Below are 23686 nucleotides of genomic sequence, written 5' to 3'. Positions count from 1 at the left end.
TGCATAATACTATTAACCACAGATAAGCATCATCTGTATTATAGGCTGGGTGAAAATATAAGGGTTACTTCTCAGAGTAATGCTGAGAGCTTTCACATTATGGCAATTTTAACTGTAGCATGTGCAACAATTTAATCATAGAAACATAGAAAACCTACAGCACAATACAGGCCCTTCAGCCCACAAAGCCGTGCCAAACATGTCCCTAACTTAGAACTACCTAGGCTTTACCCATAGCCCTCTATTTTTCTAAGCTCCATGTAGTCCTCCAGGAGTTCTTAAAATACCCTATCGTTTCCACCTCCACCACCGTTGCCGGCAGCCCATTCCACACACCCACCACTTTCTGCGTAAAAAACTTAACCCTGACATCTCCTCTGTACCTATTTCCAAGCACCAAATTAGAACAAGGAACTCAACACAAAGTACATCGCAGATGCTGTGGTCAAATCAACACGCACAACACGCTGGAGGAACTCAGTGGGTCAGGCAGCATCCGCGGAAATGAACAGTCAACATTTCAGGCCAAGGCCCTTCATCAGGACTGAAGAGGGAGGGGGCAGGGGCCCCATAAAGAAGGTGAGGGGAGGGTGGGAAGGAGAAGGCTGGTAGGTGCCAGGTGAAAAACCAATCAGAGGAAAGATCAAGGGGTGGGGGAGGGGATAGGCAGGAAAGGTGAAGAAGGAATGTAAGGGGAAAGCGCTATGGGTAGTAGAAGGCGGCAGAATCGTGAGAGAGGTGACAGGCAGCTGGAAGAGGAGGCAGAGTGAAGGTAGGATGGGGGCAGGGAGAGGGAGGGAATTACTGGAAGTTGGAGAATTTGATGTTCATACCAAGGGGCTGGAGACTACCCAGACGGTATATGAGGTGTTGCTCCTCCAACCTGAGCTTGGCCTCATCATGGCAGTAAAGGAGGTCATGAATGGACATATCTAGATGGGAATGAGAGGCAGAGTTGAAGTGGGTGGCAACCGGGAGGTCCTGTCTGTTGTGTCGGACGGAGCGCAGGTGCTCGACGAAGCGGTCCCCCAATCTGCGTCGGGTCTCGCTGATGTAGAGGAGGCCGCACCGGGAGCACCGGATGCAATAGATTACCCCAAAAGTCTCACAAGTGAAATGTTACCTCACCTGAAAGGACTGTTTGGGGCCCTGAATGGTGGTAAGAGATGAGGTGTAGGGACAGGTGTAGCACTTACACTTGCAGGGATAAGTGCCAGATGGGAGGGACGTGTGGACCAGGAGGTTGCGGAGGAAGCGATCCCTGTGGAAAGCAGAGAGGGGTAGAGAGGGAAAGATGTGCTTAGTAGTGGGGACCTGTTGAAGGTGGCGGAAGTTGCGGAGGATAATATGCTGGATCCGGAGGCTGGTAGGTGAGGACGAGGGGAACACGGTCCCTGGTGTGGTGATGGGAGGATGGGGTGAAGGCCAAAGTGCAGGAAATGAAGAAGATGCAGGTGAGGGCATCATTGATGACGGCAGAAGGGAAAGCATGATCCTTAAAGAAAGAGGACATTTAAGATGTCCTGGAATGGAAAGCCTCATCCTGGGAGCAGATGCAGCGGAGACGGAGGAACTGGGAACAGGGAACAGCATTTTTACGCTTGGCAGGGTGGGAAGAGGTATAATCAAGGGAGTTATGGGAGTCAGTGGGTTTATAGAAGATGTCAGTGGACAGTCTATCTCAAGAGATGGAGACCAAAAGATCGAGAAAGGGGAGAGAAGTGTCCGAGATGGACCAAGTGAATTTGAGGGCTGGGTGAAACTTAGAGGCAAAGGCGATGAAATTGATGAGCTCAGCATGGGTGCAGGAAGCAGCACCAATGTAGTCGTCAATGTAGTGAAGGAAAAGTTGGGGAGCAGTACCAGTATAGATTTGGAGCACAGACTGTTCCACATAACCCACAAAGAGGCAGTCATAGCTGGGGCCCATGCGAGTGCCCATAGCTACACCCTTGGTCTGAAGAAAGTGGGAAGAGCCAAACGAGAAGTTATTAAGTGTGAGTACCAGTTCTGCCAACCGAAGGAGTGTGGTGGTGTTGGGGAACTGGTGAGGTCTATTGTCAAGAAAGTAGCAGAGGGTTTTGAGGCCTTCTTGATGGGGAATGGAAGTGTATAAGGATTGGACATCCATAGTGAAAATGAAGCAGTCAGGACCGGGGAACTGGAAGTTACTGAAGAGGTGGAGGGCAAGGGATGTACCCCAGATGTAGATGGGGAGGGACTGAAATATGGGTGACAAAATGGAGTCCAGGTAGGCAGATACAAGTTCGGTGGGGCAGGAGCAGGCCGAAACTATGGACCTACCAGGACAGTCAGGCTTGTGGATCTTGGGGAGGAGGTAAAAGCGAGCAGTGCGGGGTGTGGGAATTATGAGTTTTTTGGCTGAGGATGGAAGGTCTCCGGAGTTGATAAGGGCAGTGATGGTACGGGAGACAATGGTTTGATGTTTTTTGGTGGGGTCCTGTTCCGGGGTAAAACAAGGAACTGTTGTGCATTATGCTATTCACTACTCTTCTGATGCCATCTACTGAAGATCAACCCCAGATACTGGTCGGGTGCCCTCACAAAAATGAGACTGAATTCGTTTGTCAGTTTAAACCAAGTTAGATGTCACTTCTGACTCACATGCTGAACTCTTTAGGCAACAGATCACATTTCTAAGCCACACTTCAGAAATTTAAACAAATTGAGGCTCACCCCTCATTTTAAGGAAAATTCAAAGTACATTTTATTATCAAAATATATGTATGTCACCATATATAACCCTGAGATTCAATTTCTTGTGGGTATACTCAATAAATCTATAGAATAGTAACAGGATCAATGAAAGATTAACAGGAGTGCAGAAGGTAACAAACTGTGCAAATGCAAATATAAATAAATAATTAGAACATGAGGCAATGAGATAAAGAGTTCTTAAAAGTGAGGTCATTGGTGGTAGGAACATCTCAACAATGGGGCAAATGAGGGCAGTTATCCCCGTTTATTCAAGCTGAGGAGTGGTAACTGTTCTGTCAGGGCTACCTTTGCTTTTCTAGATGGATATATTTATCAGAAAAGCAGCAAACTTTCCTAGTGTCCGAGCTAATATTCATCCTTCAACCAACAACACTAAAACAGGTTATCTGCTCATTATTTCATTGTTGCTTGATGGGAACTGGTGCCCTCCCTTCACTTACAACAGCAACACAGCATTCAGTGTGTTGACACAGCCTGGGGTCACAAATAAAACCCTGAAATGGCTCACTCATCCAACCGCAGTAAGTGGACAGGTTAGTTCTCCACACCTGCCGCAGAACATGATGAATGGACCGGCGTCCACAGAGGTACCAGACAGCACAGCTCTTATCTTATTTGAATGACGAGTCTACGTAAAAAAGGCAAGCAGTCTTTAAATTAGTTGACAAAACACATGTGAAAATGTCCGTGCTTCTAAAACAACATTGGAAAGGATAAGTTTCATTGAGGGAACATGGTATTTCTTTGTAATACAGAAATTACTAAAAAAATTTCAACACTAAACTGAGGAACTTAACAATGGTGAATGAGCAGTGGATGTATCACACTGATTCCCTCTTCAGTCCAACAGGCATTTGTTCTTTCACCCTGTTGAGTTTAACCTGCTTCTGTTTACCTTTCCAACAACAGAAAAAGATTCATTCACTCCAACACACTCTACTCTCTGCTAACAAATGTTATTGAGGCATTAAGCACCCATGTATCACTGCATACTTGCACAGCAACTGATAGGCATTTCAAATCACGGAGTGCACGGCATGTTAACTCTAAATGACACTCAACACTACTACTACTCACTTACCTCCAACAACTTGGAACTTGAGTTTGAAACAAGATTAGGTTGAAGGCTTTCTCCAAACCTTCCCCCAATTCAGCAAGTAGTTTGAAGCAAGCAGAAAACCGATCACAGAGCAGCATGGAATTTTAGCCAGGGTATCCGAGCATGACAAACGGCTTGGGGCATTTGCTGCTTTTGCAAGTAGGGCCTCATTGGGACTGTAGGAATGACCCGACTTTACAGCACAACTGAGAGTGCCTGTCACAGCCATATGAAGCTCAGCAGGCTACACATTAGACAGGATCTATTTTGTTTACCCAAACTCCCAAGCCACGGTTATAGTACGCTGTATTTTTGAATGGTTTCCTCTGAGAGGTCTGTCTGAATATCAATGATGTTTAATTTGGATGCCAAACAATTTACCGCACTGTGCATGGCAGAGACTGTGATAAAGCAGGGCACAAGCAATTATGCATCATATAGCATATGTTGCCAATTACCTGGATTCTTTGATTGCCTGGGGCAGGGAAGCTGGGTTCACAAAATGCACCAGGATTGGCATGGCGTTTGTGGGAAGGTCCCAATTCTTGCTCTATAACGACTCCTTTAATTCAGAGCATATCAAGAGTTCAGTGGCAGCAACATGCAGAATGGATGACCACTAATAGTGTTTCTGGAGCCTCCTTAAAGCAAAGGAAAATCAATGGGGCAGATCTACTGTTGCTCTGCTGAGAATGCTAGCTGCTCCCTCGGACAGACTTCTTAGTCCTGGGCACAGGCACGCGTGTTCAGCGTAGCACGGGGGAACTGGTTCAGAGTGGGGAGCTTGACAGTCGCTGAGCTCTCACTGTCATCAATGCCTGGCCCACTCAGAAACATCAACGTGTCAATATAAAAACATTCAGTATTAAAATTGCAGATTCTTTCTTCAAAACTAAACCATGTACCAAACCAACTAGTTTAACAAATGTTTAAGAAAATCTTCACTTACATTTTTCTCAGTGACCAGTTTTTAATGTCAGAATCATACAGCATGGAAACAGGCTCTTCAGCCCAAATTTGTCCAGGGCAGCCAAGTGGTCTACCTGGGTTAGTCCCATTGCCCGTGTTTGACCCACATCCCTCTAAATCCTTCCTATCCGTATACCTGTCTCAATGCCTCTTAAACATTGCTACTGTACGTACCTTTACCCTTTCCTCTGGCTGCTTCTTCCATATACCCACCATGGTCTGTGTGGAGAACCTTGCCCCTTTAGACACTTCCCTACACAGCCCAAGGTGCCATAGGGGAGTAAGCCTAGACCAGCATTTGAAACTGGGTTCACAAAAAGCACCCGAATTGGCATGGTGCTGGAAAGTCACAATTCCTGCCCTATAGTGACTCCTTTAGTTCAGACGGTAAATATGAACATTCAGAATAAAAATCTAAATACTGTAAATGATCACTAATACAGTCTATATCAATAGGCTCATATCCTTGGGTTAACACATTACACCTATGAACTGTAAAAAGAACATCTGACGTCCAACCCACTGGAAGCAGCTTATTGTTTTTGTCCAAATCCTGACCAATGCTTGTTCCCTGAAATTATTTTGTTTCTTTTAAGAGGTGGTTCAGGCATTCCTCAATTAACAATTCCAGAAAATATTTTGTTAAGCCACATTTCGTAAATTGCAAAAGCTGAGCAAAATACATTTTTAGTACAAACAACGAGAAAATCTGCAGATCCTGGGCCAGTATTTTGTGTGTGTTGCATACATTTTTAGTACTTCAGTAATGTGGATTCTCCAAAATTTGAGGTAAATTTATTATCGAAGTACATATATGTCACCCATATACAACCCTGAGATTCATTTTCTTGTGGGCATTCACAGTAGATACAAAGAAACACAATAGAATCACTGAAAAACTGCACTCAAAAGAGACGGACAAACAACCCATGTGCAAAAGACAACAAACTCTGCAAATCCAAAAAAAATACAGCATACTGTCCACCGCATATCTATAGAAACTTGTCAAAGTTTTAGATGAGATACCAAATCTGTGTGAATGTCTAATAAAGTAGAGGCCTTGCCGTGCCTTCTTTGTAATGGCAGTTATGTGCTGGACGCAGGATAGATCCTCCTGAAATGATAATACTGAGAAATTTAAAGTTGCTGACACTCTCCACCTCTGATCTCCTGATGAAGACTGGCTCATGAATCCCACCCCAAAGTTTCCTCAATAATCAGCTCTTTGGTTTTGCTGACAATGAGTGAGAGATTGTTGTTGTTCTGGCATATCATAAGTCCACATCATAAATTTAAGATACAGACCCAAAAGAGTTAATCATGTTAACAGAAAAAAAAATCTGTAAATTAGATATATATAGACCCAGGGCTTACTGTGTGAACAAAATGTTCATGAATTTAAGTGATCTTCACAAGGTTAAAAGGCACAGACTTTTGACAGTTGTTTCCTTTTTCAGATCTAAATTTAGGCTTGGAAATTCTAGTGCACCTAAAAGGATTCACTAGACGGCCACCGCACTGGGCCTCAGACATGGTAAGCTCCCTACACACCTTCAGCTGCACTCTGGACATTAAATGATTGGAAAACTGAGGTACTTGATACCATCAAAGAAGACAGACAGAATTTATACCTGTGGTGGAGGAGCCAGAAAAAGTGGACTTAATATAGAACAGAGCTAGGCTGTTCCAGAGGAAGGTCAAAAAGTACTTTGTTACATAGAGTGAGCATCTGGCATTTTCTTTCCCAAAGTACAATGGCGGCAAGTGATCAGTTCAAAATTATTTAGATTTGTTGTTAAATAAAAGACTGAAAAGGAAGACACACACTTCTGCTGCACATCAGTGTATCTCCAAGCTATTTATAGCTAATGAAGTACTTCTGAAGTGTAGTCATTGTGGAAACTGTCAGTTTATGCACAGAAAGATCCCACAATCAGCAACGTGATAATGAGCAGATAACATTTCTGTAAATATTTTGGCAACAACAGGGTTAATTTCCATGCTTTTATCATTAATTGAACAGGAACCTTGCATTTGAGGGACAAATACCAGCATAGATTCATATGCACAAATCTGAGAACTTAAATCCACTATCACCTGACCTAATTCTGCTCCTATCTCTTATTAGTCAGGGCATCAAAGGGAGAAGACAGGAGAATGGGGTTAAGAGAGATGATAAATCAGCCATGATGGAATAGCAGAGCAGACTCAATGAGCCAAGTGGTCCCATTCTGCTCCCATATCTTATAGTCTTGTGGACTCAAATGCAACAGGGCTACTGGTGGAACTGTATCTTAATGATGGGTTAAGGCAGATATCAGCTATGACCTGCTTTAAGATTGGAAGAGGTTAATGGGCTGAGTGGCCTGATGCTGCTCAATGGCCTACAGCAGATTCTCAATGATCAAACGCTGACAACGATACCAACATTTCTGTTGTCAGGCACAGACGATAACATTCCTGGGAGGGAGGAATTCCCTCCGAACTCCCTGATGGCTGATAGCTCAAACAACATGGATTACCAGCTGCTGCCTTTGATGATGATGGAACTAATTAGAGCTCAGCCACTGTAGAGATTGTCAGACAGTCTTTATACACAACTATCCAACACTAAAATGCAGCAATTAAAATCTGGAAAGTCTTGATGAAGTCTCAGCAGGGCATCCTTTAAAAACAAATTTGATTCCTGTTAACCCTTTCGTAGAAGATAAGCTAATATTTATTGTAGAGGAAGCTCCAATTTTTTTTTTACAAGACATTCTGGTTACATAGTTCAATGTTCAAAATTCCAGCTTCTTTGGGCTGTGTTGTTTGGTGACCAACTCATTCACAGAAAACATTGTCCAACAAGTTCATTTTTGTAAATCTAGCTGTGAAGCAGCTGAATTACTCTTTGCTCACTTTGATTCACAAACAGAGAGTTACTCTGGTGTTGTGGTAACTCAGCAGCTGGTGCATTCCATTGTTGGCTATTGACTGGGTGGCTGCTGTTTCTAAAATAGGTACGGACAATGAGACAACTAGCCAAAGAATTAGAATCATGCCATGGCCTAGCTGTTTAACAACCATACCCATACCAAAGTTTTCAGACCATGTTTTCTTAAATAAAATACAGTCCCCATAATATGATTCAATGTTTTTCTAAAACAGGCTATCTCAGTTAATAAAATATTGTTGACCTTTCTTGATCAAATGATGTTATACATTGGTGCTAGGAAGTTTATAAACCCTGCAGAATTGTCTTTACTTCTGCAGAAGTATAATACCTTTTGTGTCATTTATCTAGTCTTATGACTTTGGTGAAGATCTAACCTCTTTTTATTTTAGGTCATATTTATGTAGAAATAGAGAAAATTCTACAAGGTTCACAAACTTTCCAGCAGCACCATACTTAGCGACAGGTACTTTTGCCATCCTCTTTCTCAGATCATCAGCCCTTCCAGGAGCCAGAGACCGTGTGGGCCACATGGTCTCTATATTGAAACAGTTAACACTGTGTTTGGTTTAGTGCAATTGGTCGGTTTACCTTGCTTGCTGTCAGGTGTCTGAAACAAATAGAATAAGGCCTTAAAATTTTAACTGTACAGCACCTTGCAATGGCAAATCAACTGAACTTAGAAGTAATTAAAAATCAAAATGCTACTGTAATCTGAAACAGAAACAGCAAATGTTGGAATATAGTCAGCAGGCCAGTCAGCATCTGTAGAGAGGGAAAGAGGTTTGATGTTTAATCTTTATCATTCTTCATGAGAATACTCCTAATGAAACAACATTGATCTGATATATTCTGTCTGCACCAAAGCTGCCTGACCTGCCGGATATCCCCACCAGGGCAAATTTGTGTTTCCACATCAAATTACATTGATCGTGAAATTCCACCAGGTACATTCTTTCGAGAATTCTTGTGACCTGACACGAGTTCTACGCCAGGAGTGAATGTGATGACATGATCTGCCATGCAACACCCCTCTGGTGCATTGTGAGTTGACTTGGATCATGTTATCCTGCCCATTGTTAGGTTCTCCTGGTGCAAAATGGTTAATTCCTGCCCTCCTGAAAGACTGGTAGTGAACAACTCATATACTTGAAGCAAGGTAGTCCTTTGCAAATATACACTGCCATAACTATCCTTGATCTTCATCCCACTTCCTGAACCTCAGTGCCTCTGATTCAAGTACATTTATTATCAAAGAATGTAAAGATTATACAACCTTGAGATTTGCTTGTTCACAGGTAGTCACAAAGCAAGAACCCAATTAAAGAAAAGAATAAAAATAAAAATAAAAGACCAACACTTGATGCACAAGAGACAGAAAAATAAATACAAATCATGCAAGCAATTGAAACAAACAACATTTCAAAGCAAAATTGAGCACTCCGATCTGAACCCCAGAGCAGCCCGGAGTAGGCCCAAAGCCTTGCGTATCAGTTCATCACATTAGTGGTCAGGGAGCACAGCAGCCAGGGCAACCTTCATAACCTCAGCACCACGGAGATGACCATCATGAAGAGTGAGTGAAATTGGCTCTCATCCCAACCGACATCCTGTCTTTTCAGTCTCTCTGGGCCAGCACTTAAATTGATCAAACAATGGAAACATAGAAACATAGAAAATAGGTGCGTGAATAGGCCATTCGGCCCTTTGAGCCTGCACCGCCATTCAGTATGATCATGGCTGATCATCCAACTCAGAACCCTGTACCTGCTTTCTCTCCATACCCCCTGATCCCTTTAGCCACAAGGGCCATATCTAACTTCCTCTTAAATATTGCCAATGAACCTGCCTCAACTGTTTCCTGTGGCAGAGAATTCCACAGATTCACCACTCTCTGTGTGAAGAAGTCTTTCCTCATCTCGGTCCTAAAAGGCTTCCCCTTTATCCTTAAACTGTGACCCCTCGTTCTGGACTTCCCCAACATCGGAAACAATCTTCCTGCATCTAGCCTGTCCAATCCCTTTAGAATTTTATACGTTTCAATAAGATCCCCCCTCAATCTTCTAAATTCCAGCGAGTATAAGCCTAGTCGAGCCAGTCTTTCTTCATATGAAAGTCCTGCCATCCCAGGAATCAATCTGGTGAACCTTCTTTGTACTCCCTCTATGGCAAGAATGTCTTTCCTCAGATTAGGGGACCAAAACTGCACACAATACTCCAGGTGTGGTCTCATCAAGGCCTTGTACAACTGCAGTAGAACCTCCCTGCTCCTGTACTCAAATCCTCTTGCTATGAAAGCCAACATACCATTTGCCTTTTTCACCACCTGCTGTACCTGCATGCCCACTTTCAATGACTGGTGTATAATGACACCAAGGTCTCGTTGCACCTCCCCTTTTCCTAATTGGCCACCATTCAGATAATAATCTGTTTTCCTGTTCTTGCAACCAAAGTGGCTAACCTCACATTTATCCATATTAAATTGCATCTGCTCATGAATTTGCCCACTCACCTAACCTATCCAAGTCACCCTGCATCCTCTTAGCATCCTCCTCACAGCTAACACCGCCGCCCAGCTTCGTGTCATCCGCAAACTTGGAGATGCTGCATTTAATTCCTCCGTCTAAATCATTAATATATATTGTAAACAACTGGGGTCCCAGCACTGAGCCTTGCGGTACCCCACTAGTCACTGCTTGCCATTCTGAAAAGGTCCCGTTTATTCCCACTCTTTGCTTCCTGTTTGCCAACCAATTCTCTATCCACATCAATACCATACCCCCAATACTGTGTGCTTTAAGTTTACACACTAATCTCCTGTGTGGGACCTTGTCAAAAGCCTTTTGAAAATCTAAATATACCACATCCACTGGCTCTCCCCTATCCACTCTACTAGTTACATCCTCAAAAAATTCTATAAGATTCGTCAGACATGATTTTCCTTTCACAAATCCATGCTGACTTTGTCCGATGATTTCACCTCTTTCCAAATGTGCTGTCATCACATCTTTGATAACCGACTCTAGCACTTTCCCCACCACCGATGTCAGGCTAATCGGTCTATAATTCCCCGGTTTCTCTCTCCCTCCTTTTTTAAAAAGTGGGGTTACATTAGCCACCCTCCAATCCTCAGGAACTAATCCAGAATCTAAGGAGTTTTGAAAAATTATCACTAATGCATCCACTATTTCTTGGGCTACTTCCTTAAGCACTCTGGGATGCAGACCATCTGGCCCTGGGGATTTATCTGCCTTTAATCCCTTCAATTTACCTAACACCACTTCCCTACTAACATGTATTTCCCTCAGTTCCTCCATCTCACTAGACCCTCAGTCCCCTACTATTTCTGGAAGATTATTTATGTCCTCCTTAGTGAAGACAGAACCAAAGTAGTTATTCAATTGGTCTGCCATGTCCTTGTTCCCTATGATCAATTCACCTGTTTCTGACTGTAAGGGACCTACATTTGTCTTGACCAATCTTTTTCTTTTCACATATCTATAAAAGCTTTTACTAATGGAAATGGAAAAACGAAAGGCTCTGATTACATTGAGCATGCAGAATTGTTTCTTGTCTCCGATCTGGGCCGGCATTTAAATTGTCCAAACAGCGTAAGGTACCTCACACTAGGACCTGGGCACCACTGCTGTGAAGGCCCTGGGCCTACACCTCACTACCCAGTGACTCGATCCAGGCCTAAATTTTGTCACCCAGCTCAAAGCCACTCTCAAACTCTTCAAATCAGTCAGTGGCCACAGTGGTCCAACATCGCTTGCGGGCCAGCTGTATGGGCATCAGAACTCCACCTGCAACGATTCATCCCCCCCAACTCACCACGCCATCACTCACCCCTCCATTGTTTGTGGTGATAATTTAGCACAATAAACCTCAGAAAAGGTATTTTTTTCTGATGTTTTTAGTTGGGTTTCTTAGCATTTTGACTACCAGGAAGCTGTTGCACATGTTCGATAGCGCCATCTTTACTGAATCTCATGACTCTTTACCTTTCATATTGTTACGCCCACTCTCCACGTCTGAAAAGCTCATGATCATCCAGTCAGAACTGAACAAGTCCTTTCCAAAATGCTGATCCAACCTGCCCCTTCACTCCTTCAATTAGGTCAATCTTTGAAATACATGGTGTTGTTCTCTTATCACACATAACCACAAAAGAGTCCAATCATTCACCTCTCCTAAATCTGACCATGACAGCCCAACCTCTCCAAATCTGATTCTTTTCAACTGCAAGAAGCATCCAAACCTTTCCCTTTTCCTTTCCCATACTCCTCACAAGACGGTTCTGGTGTGATGTCAATGCTGGAAGTACCTGACCAAAGCACCATTGTGGGACAATGACCAAAACAGACATCATATCATCTTTTCAAAGCACTGGAAATTCTAAGCAAGGGAACACACAGGCAGCAAGTGTTCACTGATGCATGGAGTCTTTTAGAAGGATGATGAGGCTTAGAATCAGTCGTTGAATGGCACCAGCCCTCTATTGGTGGTGTGCAGTTGAGATTGGAAGTTGGAAGAACTTTGGTGCAGGTTGCTACCAATGGGTTCCCCATTTATTGTTTCCCATGTTCCAGGCACCGAATGCACAAAAAATCATCTAAACAGAATAATGCTGGTCTATTACAGCAAAAATCCAGGATATGGCTGTATCTAACCTTTGCTTTAGAAAAGTAATACAGAGCTCAGGAGTTAGGCATCCAGAGAATCTCCTACTGATGACCCACCCAACGACTCAGTGCTGGTATTTCCTACATCAGATGTTACAAGCATGCAATGTGCTCCTAAAATGCAATCACATGTGGAAAAGGGGGAGGTGCAGAACATCTCAATTGAAACAGACGTGCTAAAAGGAGCCAAATAATTTTCAGCAATCCCTAGCCGTTCCTTGCATTCCAGACAACATTTAGCCAATGTTTACTTCATCTGTTCTGAATGGGCTGCATATGAAATCCACCTCGACGTTTCCCAGGAGAAGCTGAAACCCTTTGTGACTCCAGAAATGTTAGTGACATCACTCAAATATCTCCAGCAACAACTGTTCTGTTAAAAATAGTTCCCTTCACTGAACAGGTTTCAGACTACATTTGAGCAAATAAGCATTGAAATATGGTTTTCTGTTTAGTCATGTTTGAAGTTCAAGGTTAATTTATTATCAAAGTACATATATGTCACCATACACAATCCTGAGATTCTTTTTCTTGTGAACAATCAGAGTAAATACAATAACTATAACACAATCAATGAAAGACTGCACCAGCAGGGTAGACAGCCAGAGTTTACTGTTGGGGTGAGTGAAGTTACCTCCTCTGGTTCAGGAGTCTGATGATCGAGGGTAATAACTGTTCTGAACCTTGGCGTGTAGATCATAGAGTCATAGAGAAGTACAGCACAGAAACAAGACCTTTGGTCCATCTAGTTCATGCCAAAACATTTAAACTGCTACTCCCACTGGTCTGCCCGGGACACGGGTCCTCCATATCTCTACTATCCATGTATCAAATCAAACTTCTCTTAAACATTGAAATCGAACTCTAATGCACGACTTGTGGTGGCAGCTGATTCCACACTCTCATGATAGAGCGCCCAGGGCATGCCCTTTTCTCACTGTTACCATCAGGTAGGAGGTACAGAAGCCTGAAGGCACACACTCAGTGATTCAGGAACAGCTTCTTCCCCTCTGCCATCTGATTCCTAAATGGACATTGAAGCTTTGGACACTGCCTCACTTTTTTAATATACAGTATTTCTGGGGGTTTTTTGCATGATTTTAAGCTATTCAATATGTGTATACTGTAACTGATATATTCATTTATTATTATTTTAATTTTCTTCTTCTATTTTATGTATGTTTTGCATTGAACTGCTGCTCCTAAGTTAACAAATTTCACGTCACATGATAATAAACCTGGTTCTGATTCAGAAAAACATTTAGTCTAACCTTAGTGAATGTGCTTCATTCAACTGAAGACACCTAAAGTCTACATATTCTACCTCCCAGATTTTACCACCTCAAATGGATATGCAGAGGAGTCCTAAACCAACACAAATGCCTTTGTATTCCCTGACAAGTCATGGATTCACACCACTGAACCTTGGTCATCCCTGACTGAAAGTCATGGAAAACAGTGTGTAAAGCACTATGGGGGCACCTTTATCACACTTACCTCAATGCTTCAAGGAGGTAGTTTGCCTCCAACTTCTCAAGGAACCAGGGATAGAAACATTACCAGCAACACCATCTTTCAAAAAGTGCATTAATAAAGAGCTTTATCTGAATAAATGATAAAACACTGTCAATCTGAAGCCATTAGCTCATTATTTCTCTGCATATGTGGCTGAGAGTTTCTAGTATCCTCTAGTCTTGTTTGGAATTTTTTTGCAGTATAACTTTTTTGGTTCAATGTTACAGAATGACCATCAAAGCGAGAGCTACTCACCAATCTTCTTGTCAAACCTCCAGGCAGGGATTTCCCTCACAGTTGTCACAAGGCTGTCGGTGGGCAGAGGGATAGACACCTGAATGGGGCCCGAGACTTTGACGTTAGAGCCATTGCTGGTGAACAGGTGAATGCTGATGGCAGCCACAGGAGTCAGTTCAAACCTGGAGCGGTTGACTAGATTAAAAATAGATATGAAATACATCATCAGTATCCCCTATCAATAACGGATAATATACAAAAGTCAGTTTATTTATTGAGATACAGCATGGAGTAGGACCTTCTGGCCTTTCAAGCCGTACCACCCAGCAACCCCCAATTTAACCACAGCCTAATCCTTTCATGTATCTATCCTGCACCTTTCAGTTTCCCCTACAAACTCCAAACATTGCTGTTCTACCATCATCCCTGCTATTGTCCCCTTCCAATCAACTTTGGCCAGCTCCTCTCTCATGCCTCAGTAATCCCTGTACTCCACTGTAATACTGACACATCTGACTTTAGCTTCTCCCTCTCAAACTGCAGGGTGCATTTTAAAATATTATAATCACTGTCTCCTAAGGGTTCCTTTAATTAAGCTCCCAAATCAAATCTGGTTTATTACACAACACCCAATCCAGAATTGTTCACCTGTGCTACAAACTTTGATTGATATTTTATTAACTTATTTGTGATAATATTTTGGTTTATGTGCTGTGTGTGATGTATGCATTGTGAGTGCACTGTGGTCCGGAGGAACATTGTTTCATTTGGTTGTGTCTATGTATAGTCAGTTGACAAGAAACTTGGAATTTCCCTCCCTCAACTCCATTCAAGGCCCTAAACAGTCCTTCCAGGTGAGGCAACGCGTCACCTGTAAATCTGCTGGGGTCGTCTATTGTGTCCGGTGCTCCCAATGCGGCCTTCTCTACATTGGTGGGACCCATCGTAAATTGGAGGACCGCTTCGTTGAGCACCTCTGCACCATCTCCCACAAGCGGGACTTCCCAGTGGTCAAACATTTTAATTCCTGTTCCCATTTTGATGTGTCGGTTCATGGCTTCCTCTTGTGCCGAGATGAAGCCACCCTCAGAGTGGAGAAGCAACACTGTCTGGGTATCAATAAAGTATGTGTCTGTCTGTCATCCTGATGGCATGAATATCGATTTCTCCTCTTCTTGAGCAACATTTCCTCTATCACCCCCCTTCTTCTATTCATCACTCTGACCTTTTACCTATTCTCACCTATTCCCCTGGGACCCCTCCTACTTCCCTCTCTCTTATGAGCCACTCTCCTCTCCTATCAGATTCCTTCCTCTCCTGCCCTTGACCTTTCCCACTCACCTGGCTTCACCCATCACCTTTCAGCTGTCCTCCTTCCCCTCCCCACACCTTTTCATTCTGGCATCTTCCCCCTTTTTTCTCAGTCTAGAAGAAGGGCCTTGGCCTGAAACATCGACTGTTTATTCATTTCCATTGATGCTGCCAGACCTGCTGAGTTCCTCCAGCATTTTGCTTTGAACTTGAACTTGTAAGCTTTATTTTACAGAGCGTGGCAAATACCTGGAATACTCTGTCAGCGGGGTGGTAGGGGTCGATAATATTAAGGACATTTAAGATACTCTTAGGCGCGAGGATGGAAGGAAACAGAGGGTTACGGGCTGTGTAGGAGGGAAGGGTTAGATTGATTGTGAAGTAGGTTACAGCCAACATTGTGGGCCAAATGGTCTGTATTGTGCGGTAGTGATCTATGTTCTATCTCCTTAGCTGAAGACTGATTGACCCAGAGTGAGTACAATCATGGTCTCTCGCTCGACACTCACCCTTTAACTTACTGGTACTAACTGGGTTTAACAATGCTGCTGCTGTGGATTTTGTTCCCTTACACTAGCACTGAACCTAACAGCTTCCCACCATGACCCTTCAAACTGGTCATGCCTCACTTCAACCTTTCCCACACTAGTACACACATCTACATAGAACCCATGTCCAAAGCTTAACCTAGAATCTGTGTCATTTTTGTTTCTAAATAATGATTGAGGGACAGGGATTGGGTATTGAGCAATGAGGAAGAGTTAGTTAGCAATCTTGTCGTGCGAGGCCCCTTGGGTAAGAGTGACCATAATATGGTGGAATTCTTCATTAAGATGGAGAGTGACATAGTTAATTCAGAAACAAAGGTTCTGAACTTAAAGAAGGGTAACTTTGAAGGTATGAGACGTGAATTAGCTAAGATAGACTGGCAAATGATACTTAAAGGGTTGACGGTGGATATGCAATGGCAAGCATTTAAAGATCGCATGGATGAACTACAACAATTGTTCATCCCAGTTTGGCAAAAGAATAAACCAGGGAAGGTAGTGCACCCATGGCTGACAAGGGAAATTAGGGATAGTATCAAGTCCAAAGAAGAAACATATAAATTAGCAAAAAAAAGCGGCACACCTGAGGACTGGGAGAAATTCAGAGACCAGCAGAGGAGGACAACGGGCATAATTAGGAAAGGGAAAAAAGATTATGAGAGAAAGCTGGCAGGGAACATAAAAACTGACTGTAAAAGCTTTTATAGATACGTGAAATGAAAAAGATTGGTCAAGACAAATGTAGGTCCTTTACAGTCAGAAACAGGTGAATTGATCATAGGGAACAAAGACATGGCAGACCAATTGAATAACTACTTTGGTTCTGTCTTCACTAAGGAGGACATAAATAATCTTCCAGAAATAGTAGGGGACTGAGGGTCTAGTGAGATGGAGGAACTGAGGGAAATACATGTTAGTAGGGAAGTGGTGTTAGGTAAATTGAAGGGATTAAAGGCAGATAAATCCCCAGGGCCAGATGGTCTGCATCCCAGAGTGCTTAAGGAAGTAGCCCAAGAAATAGTGGATGCATTAGTGATAATTTTTCAAAACTCCTTAGATTCTGGATTAGTTCCTGAGGATTGGAGGGTGGCTAATGTAACCCCACTTTTTAAAAAAGGAGGGAGAGAGAAACCGGGGAATTATAGACCGGTTAGTCTGACATTGGCGGTGGGGAAAATGCTAGAGTCGGTTATCAAAGATGTGATAACAGCACATTTGGAAAGAGGTGAAATCATCGGACAAAGTCAGCATGGATTTGTGAAAGGAAAATCATGTCTGACGAATCTTATAGAATTTTTTGAGGATGTAACTAGTAGAGTGGATAGGGGAGAGCCAGTGGATGTGGTATATTTAGATTTTCAAAAGGCTTTTGACAAGGTCCCACACAGGAGATTAGTATGCAAACTTAAAGCACACGGTATTGGGGGTATGGTATTGATGTGGATAGAGAATTGGTTGGCAGACAGGAAGCAAAGAGTGGGAGTAAACGGGACCCTTTCAGAATGGCAGGCAGTGACTAGTGGGGTACCGCAAGGATCAGTGCTGGGACCCCAGTTGTTTACAATATATATTAATGATTTAGACGAGGGAATTAAATGCAGCAACTCCAAGTTTGCGGATGACACGAAGCTGGGCGGCGGAGGATGCTAAGAGGATGCAGGGTGACTTGGATAGGTTAGGTGAGTGGGCAAATTCATGGCAGACGCAATTTAATATGGATAAATGTGAGGTTATCCACTTTGGTTGCAAGAACAGGAAAACAGATTATTATCTGAATGGTGGCCAATTAGGAAAAGGGGAGGTGCAACGAGACCTTGGTGTCATTATACACCAGTCATTGAAAGTGGGCATGCAGGTACAGCAGGTGGTGAAAAAGGCAAATGGTATGTTGGCTTTCATAGCAAGAGGATTTGAGTACAGGAGCAGGGAGGTTCTACTGCAGTTGTACAAGGCCTTGATGAGACCACACCTGGAGTATTGTGTGCAGTTTTGGTCCCCTAATCTGAGGAAAGACATTCTTGCCATAGAGGGAGTACAAAGAAGGTTCACCAGATTGATTCCTGGGATGGCAGGACTTTCATATGAAGAAAGACTGGCTCGACTAGGCTTATACTCGCTGGAATTTAGAAGATTGAGGGGGGATCTTATTGAAACGTTTAAAATTCTAAAGGGATTGGACAGGCTAGATGCAGGAAGATTGTTTCCGATGTTGGGGAAGTCCAGAACGAGGGGTCACAGTTTAAGGATAAAGGGGAAGCCTTTTAGGACCGAGATGAGGAAAGACTTCTTCACACAGAGAGTGGTGAATCTGTGGAATTCTCTGCCACAGGAAACAGTTGAGGCCGGTTCATTGGCAATATTTAAGAGGAAGTTAGATATGGCCCTTGTGGCTAAAGGGATCAGGGTGTATGGAGAGAAAGCAGGTACAGGGTTCTGAGTTGGATGATCAGCCATGATCATACTGAATGGTGGTGCAGGCTCAAAGGGCCGAATGGCCTACTCCTGCACCTATTTTCTATGTTTCTATGTTTCTAAACTGACAAGGGGATTACCAGTGAAAAGGTGCCAAGTAAAAACAAACAAGGTCTGATATAAGATGTCTGAAGTGAAGCACACAAAATGGTGTTCATATCAACCCAGCAACATCCTTTATTTTCTTCTCTGTCCTTTCAAGTTGATCACTGATCCAGGACCACTGGCAAATCATCTTCCCCATTTCAGTCACAAACACCTGCTACTTCCATCACTTTGAAAAGAAAGGGTAACAGTAAGCCTCACACACACCATCCTCGTTGTCATAGGCCGGAAGGCAGTGGTCACATGGTTAATTTAGTGGATTAGCAGCCAGAACTCTAGATCATTGACCTAGAGGCTCAAATTCAAACTACACCATGGCAGATTATTTAAAAATTCAAAAGTTTAAAATAAATGCTCCTGATGTATTTAAGGAAAATGCAAAATTCCATGATGGTAAGCATGAAAACTACTGCTTTGTCAAGTCTGGCCAACTTTTGATGCCATTCGTGTTCTATCACAGCAGCAGCACTGTTAAACCCAGTTAGCACCAGCAAGTTAAAAGGTGAATGTCAAGTGAGAGACTATGATGGTGGCCACTCTGGGTCAATCAATCTTCAGCTAAGGAGATAGAACACAGATAGTTGAATCTCACTTGCCTCTTCAGTGTGAGAAGCAATTAGGTATGCACAATAAATGCCACCATTGTCAGTAGCAGCCTCTTCCCAGGAAGGAATAAATAAAAGTAATCCTGTAACTTATTATTTTGCAGCGGCAATGTACACAAATTCTTCCTCCCCTCATTCCTCTATTCCCCACTCTAACCTTTCACTTCTTCTCATCTGGATATTCCCTCTCTCCTGTGGTCCACTCTCCTCTCCTATCAGATTCCTTCCTCTCTAGCACTTGACCTTTCTCACCCACCTGGTTTCATCTATCACCTTCCAACTAACCTCCTTCTCCTCCCCCCACCTTTTCATTCTGGCATCTTCCCCCTTCCTTCTCAGTCCTGATGAAAGGTCTCGGTCCAGAACGTCAACTGTTTACTCTTTTCCATAGATGCTGCCTGACCTACTGAGTTCCTCCAGCATTTTGTGTGTGCTGCTTTGGATTTCCAGCGTCTGCAGAAACTCTCGTGTTTGTAATATACACTGGAGTTACTGGCTACTGCCTCACAGCTCAGCGATCTGCCCGTGTTGTCCACGTGGCTGTGAGCGTTTCTCTCCAGGTTTAAGTGCCAGGCCAGATTTTAAAAGTTCAGAGAGCTGGGGCTGGTGTTCAGCTCGCTGCACAGTGAGGTTTACTCATCTCTGCTGTGAACTGAGTCTGTGGCCTGCAACTAACAGGCTCCTGGATCAGCTGCAGCGGCTATAGATTCATTTTCGTGAACTTCAGCTTGCTTTTATTTTTTTTTGCTCATTGGGTGTTTGACAGTCTTTTTTTAAAAATGAGTTCTGTAGGGTTTCTTTGTTTTGTGGCTGCCTGTAAGGAGATGAATTTCAAGGTTGTACATAGTACACATACTTTGATAGTAAATGTACTTTGATTTGAGGTTCTCTAGTTTCTCACACATCCTCAAAACGTGTTGGTAGACAGTGAATTGCTCCTCAGTTTATGTCCATGGGAAAGGAATCAGAAAAGCACCAAATGTGCTTGTCATTAAGATTTTCAATGCATGAGCATCACCATTAGATGACAAGCCCACAACTATCTGCCAAATAGTAACTAGACAATGCATAATGGATTGTTCAGTGAGGCCCATATCCTGAGAATGAATTGAAATAAGTAGTGACAGGTCCATTCACAGCATTTCTATTTATACTCACTCCATCACATCATATCTCTTCAGAGATAAATGCAACAGACATTGTGAGATAGAAGTTGTTGGTGCTGATAATACGCTCTTACTTCTGGCAGTATGATGCAGAGTTTAAAGAGGTTGACTCTTCCACTACAGTATTTTAGATGCAATGTGAATTTCATAACCATAAAGACCTTTCGAGACACTTTCAATTAAATTCCCAGAATCAGTGTTTAGAATACTCCAAGTGCACTAGCAGTGTTGGGTTCCCTGTATACTGGGTCAGATGAGAAATAGATTTAGAAACGTATTTAGCACTGCAACAGGCCCTTCCTCCCAACTCATCCATGCCACCAAGATACTATTTACACTCACAACAATACACAGAGCAACATAACTTTCCACAACAACAAGTCGTCAGTATTTTTGCTGACTCATCCTGCGCTTGACATTGAGGGCTTATTATTGAATTCAAAAAATTTATATAACCAGCCTTCCCTGTTTATGGCCAAATTTGAAGAAATATCCCCCATCTGCAACATTAGTTTGTGATTTTCTCACTTCATACAGTACTGTGCAAAAGTCTTAGGCACCCTAGATTGTTTAAAAAGATGGTTTCAGATTATATGGCCTTTACAGAGCCCTGACCTCAACAACATCAAGGCTCTCTAGGATTATCTGGAGAGACAGAGCCAAGTGAGACAGCTAAAGTCCGCACTAGAACTGTGGCAACTTCTCCAAGATGTTTGGAACAACCTACCAACCTATTTTCTATTAAAACTGTATAACAGTGTTTATAGGCATTTGTTAGTCTCGTGAGACCATGGATTTGTGCTTTGGAAGGTTTCCAAGGCGCAGGCCTGGGCAGGGTTGCATGGGAGACTGGTAGTTGCCCAAGCTGCAAGCTTCCCCTCTCCATGCCACCGATGTTGTTCAAGAGAAGGGCACTAGGACCCGTGCAGCTTGGCACCGATGTCGTCACAGAGTAATGTGTTGTTAAGTGCCTTGCTCAAGGACACAACATGCTGCCTCAGCTGAGGCTCGAACCAGTGACCTTCAGATCACTAGACCGATGCCTTATCCAATAGGCCACTTGCCAATAACAGTGTACTTAAGAGAATAGATATAGTTTTAAAGGCAAAGGATTGTCACACCAAATATTGATTTCATTTAGTTTTTTTCTATTGTTCACTGCTCTTTATAACATTTTTTTGAGATTTAGAAACTTTTCATTTTATTATTTTTGAAAGCATTTTCACTTTAAAGAATTTCTATAGATGTGCACAGTACTATAGATGCAATACATATGTTTCATATATCTCCAACCTTCTTACTCCAGATTTCTAGCAGCTGCTGTGTTATGTATCTCTGTTTCAAAATATTATCCTGCCCCCGACTCTTCATTTACCATTTCTCTAAACACATCAGCAATAAATAGTATTCATTCCAAGCTCTTAGCAACAGAAACACTAGAAGCAGTTACTTACATGGACAATCTCAGTATCCACCCTATCACAGGTAATCCCCACTCTCTCCACCCACACACCTGTCTACATCTTAACATACACAGGTTTCCTTCCTTTTCCAATTCTGATGAAAGGTTTCTGACAGGAAATGTTAACTCTTTACTCTTCCTTCACAGATATGCCTAATCTGCTCAATATCTCCAACGTTGTGTAGATTTTGCCAATCCTCCCTGCCTTTGTATAATATCTATCCACAGGTACATTCGGTAAATTTTATTTATATTGAAGAGAAACAGAAAAAATGAAATATACACTTAGTGGCCACTTTATTTGGTACCTCCTGAATGTTCATTGTCTTCTGCCGCTGTAGCCCATCCACTTCTGTTGTGGTGTGGTTAATAAGAGTTACTGTTGCCTTCCAGTCAGCTTGAACCAGTCTGGCCATTCTCCTCTGACCTCTCTCATTAACAAGACGTTTTCACCCACAGTACTGCCACTCACTGGGTGTTTTCTTCCCCATGCCATTCTCTAAACTCCAGAAACTTGTGTGGGAATATTCCAGGAGATCAGCAGTTTCTCAGAAACTCAAACCATTCCGTTCGGCACCAACTATCATTCCACATTTAAAGCCACTGAGATCACATTTCTTCCCAATTCTGATGTTTGGTCTGAACAACAACTGAACATCTTGACTATGTCTGCATGCTTTTATGCATCACTTGCTGCTACATGATTGGCTGATTAGATATTTGCATGAATGCGTAGGTGTACAGGTGTACCTCAAAGTTGCCACAGAGGCAAACTAAAATGGCAAATAAACTATGTAAGGTGAGGGTGCATATCATAAGTAGTAATGGTTTGATTTTCAATGTTGCATCATTATATCAGTGACTTTCTGCTTTCATTTACGACAAATGCCTCCAATTCCCCAGCAACTCAAAATCCATTTTTTTACCTGTTTTATCAGTTTCATAGCCCAAGAGATAGGGAAATCTTTCCACTTCATCGGTGGTTGTTGTTAAAAAGGCAGACAGATCACTGTACGAAGTGTTTTCTGGAAGCCTAACATTCTTCCTTTGGAACTGGACACATGGTTGACTCTTGGCACCTAAATGAGAAGGAAACATCATAATTACAATGAAAAAAACTAATCACTTCTAACATCAAGGCTCTTCTTCTTGCAGTGTCACTCACAATTTATTTAAAAAGATGAAAATCTTTGTACCTATCCTTCATTAAGGCTGTTCCTGATAGTAGCATTATTGGAAGTTAGAGAGAAATCAAACAATAAGAGATGAAAAGACCTTTAGGATTAAAGTTGTGTATTTCAGGATTTAGCATTGTCAATCTCTTGTAAGCAAAGTTGTTAAATAGTTCATAAATAACCAGGATTGAATTAGTCCTGCACCTCATTCAACTATTTTACTCAGTATCTTTGTTCTACTCCGACCACTCCCTATTTTCCTCAAGTTTAAATAAAGTTTGAAATTCAAAGTAAATTTTATTAACAAAGTATATGTATGTCACCATATACAACCCTGAGATTCATTTTCCTGTGGGCATACTCAGCAAATCTATAGTAGTAACTAACAGGATCAATGAAAGATTAACAGGAGTGCAGAAGACAACAAACTGTGCAAATGCAAATACAAATAAATAGCAATAAATAATTAGAACACGAGGCAATGAGATAAGTGAGATCACTGGGGTAACATCTCAGTGATGGGGCAAGTGAGTGTAGTTATTCCCTTTTATTCGAGAGCCTGATGGTTGAGGGGTAGTAACTGTTCCTGGACCTGGTGCTGTGAGTCCTGAGGCTCTTGTACCTGCTCCCTAATGGCAGCAGTGAGAAGAGAGCATGTCCTGG

General features: G+C 42.5%; 1 protein-coding gene across 2 annotated transcripts in view; it reads right to left on the bottom strand.

Annotated features, from left to right (window-relative positions):
• fam171a2a (family with sequence similarity 171 member A2a) overlaps window positions 1–23686 on the bottom strand; it is a 265179-nt gene that overhangs the window by 75041 nt on the left and 166452 nt on the right. For both annotated transcript variants that reach the window (XM_073070661.1, XM_073070662.1), the window contains exons 4-5: window positions 22775–22927; window positions 14198–14374 (exon numbers count right to left, since the gene is read on the bottom strand). In XM_073070661.1, coding sequence (XP_072926762.1) covers window positions 14198–14374; window positions 22775–22927 — 330 coding nt within the window. The remainder of the gene's footprint in view (window positions 1–14197; window positions 14375–22774; window positions 22928–23686) is intronic.

This window comes from Hemitrygon akajei, chromosome 18, assembly GCF_048418815.1.
Source record: "Hemitrygon akajei chromosome 18, sHemAka1.3, whole genome shotgun sequence".
NCBI classification, from domain to species: Eukaryota; Metazoa; Chordata; class Chondrichthyes; order Myliobatiformes; family Dasyatidae; genus Hemitrygon; species Hemitrygon akajei.
Note: the sequence above shows the minus strand (reverse complement) of the source record. Positions and strands in the feature narration are given on the sequence as shown.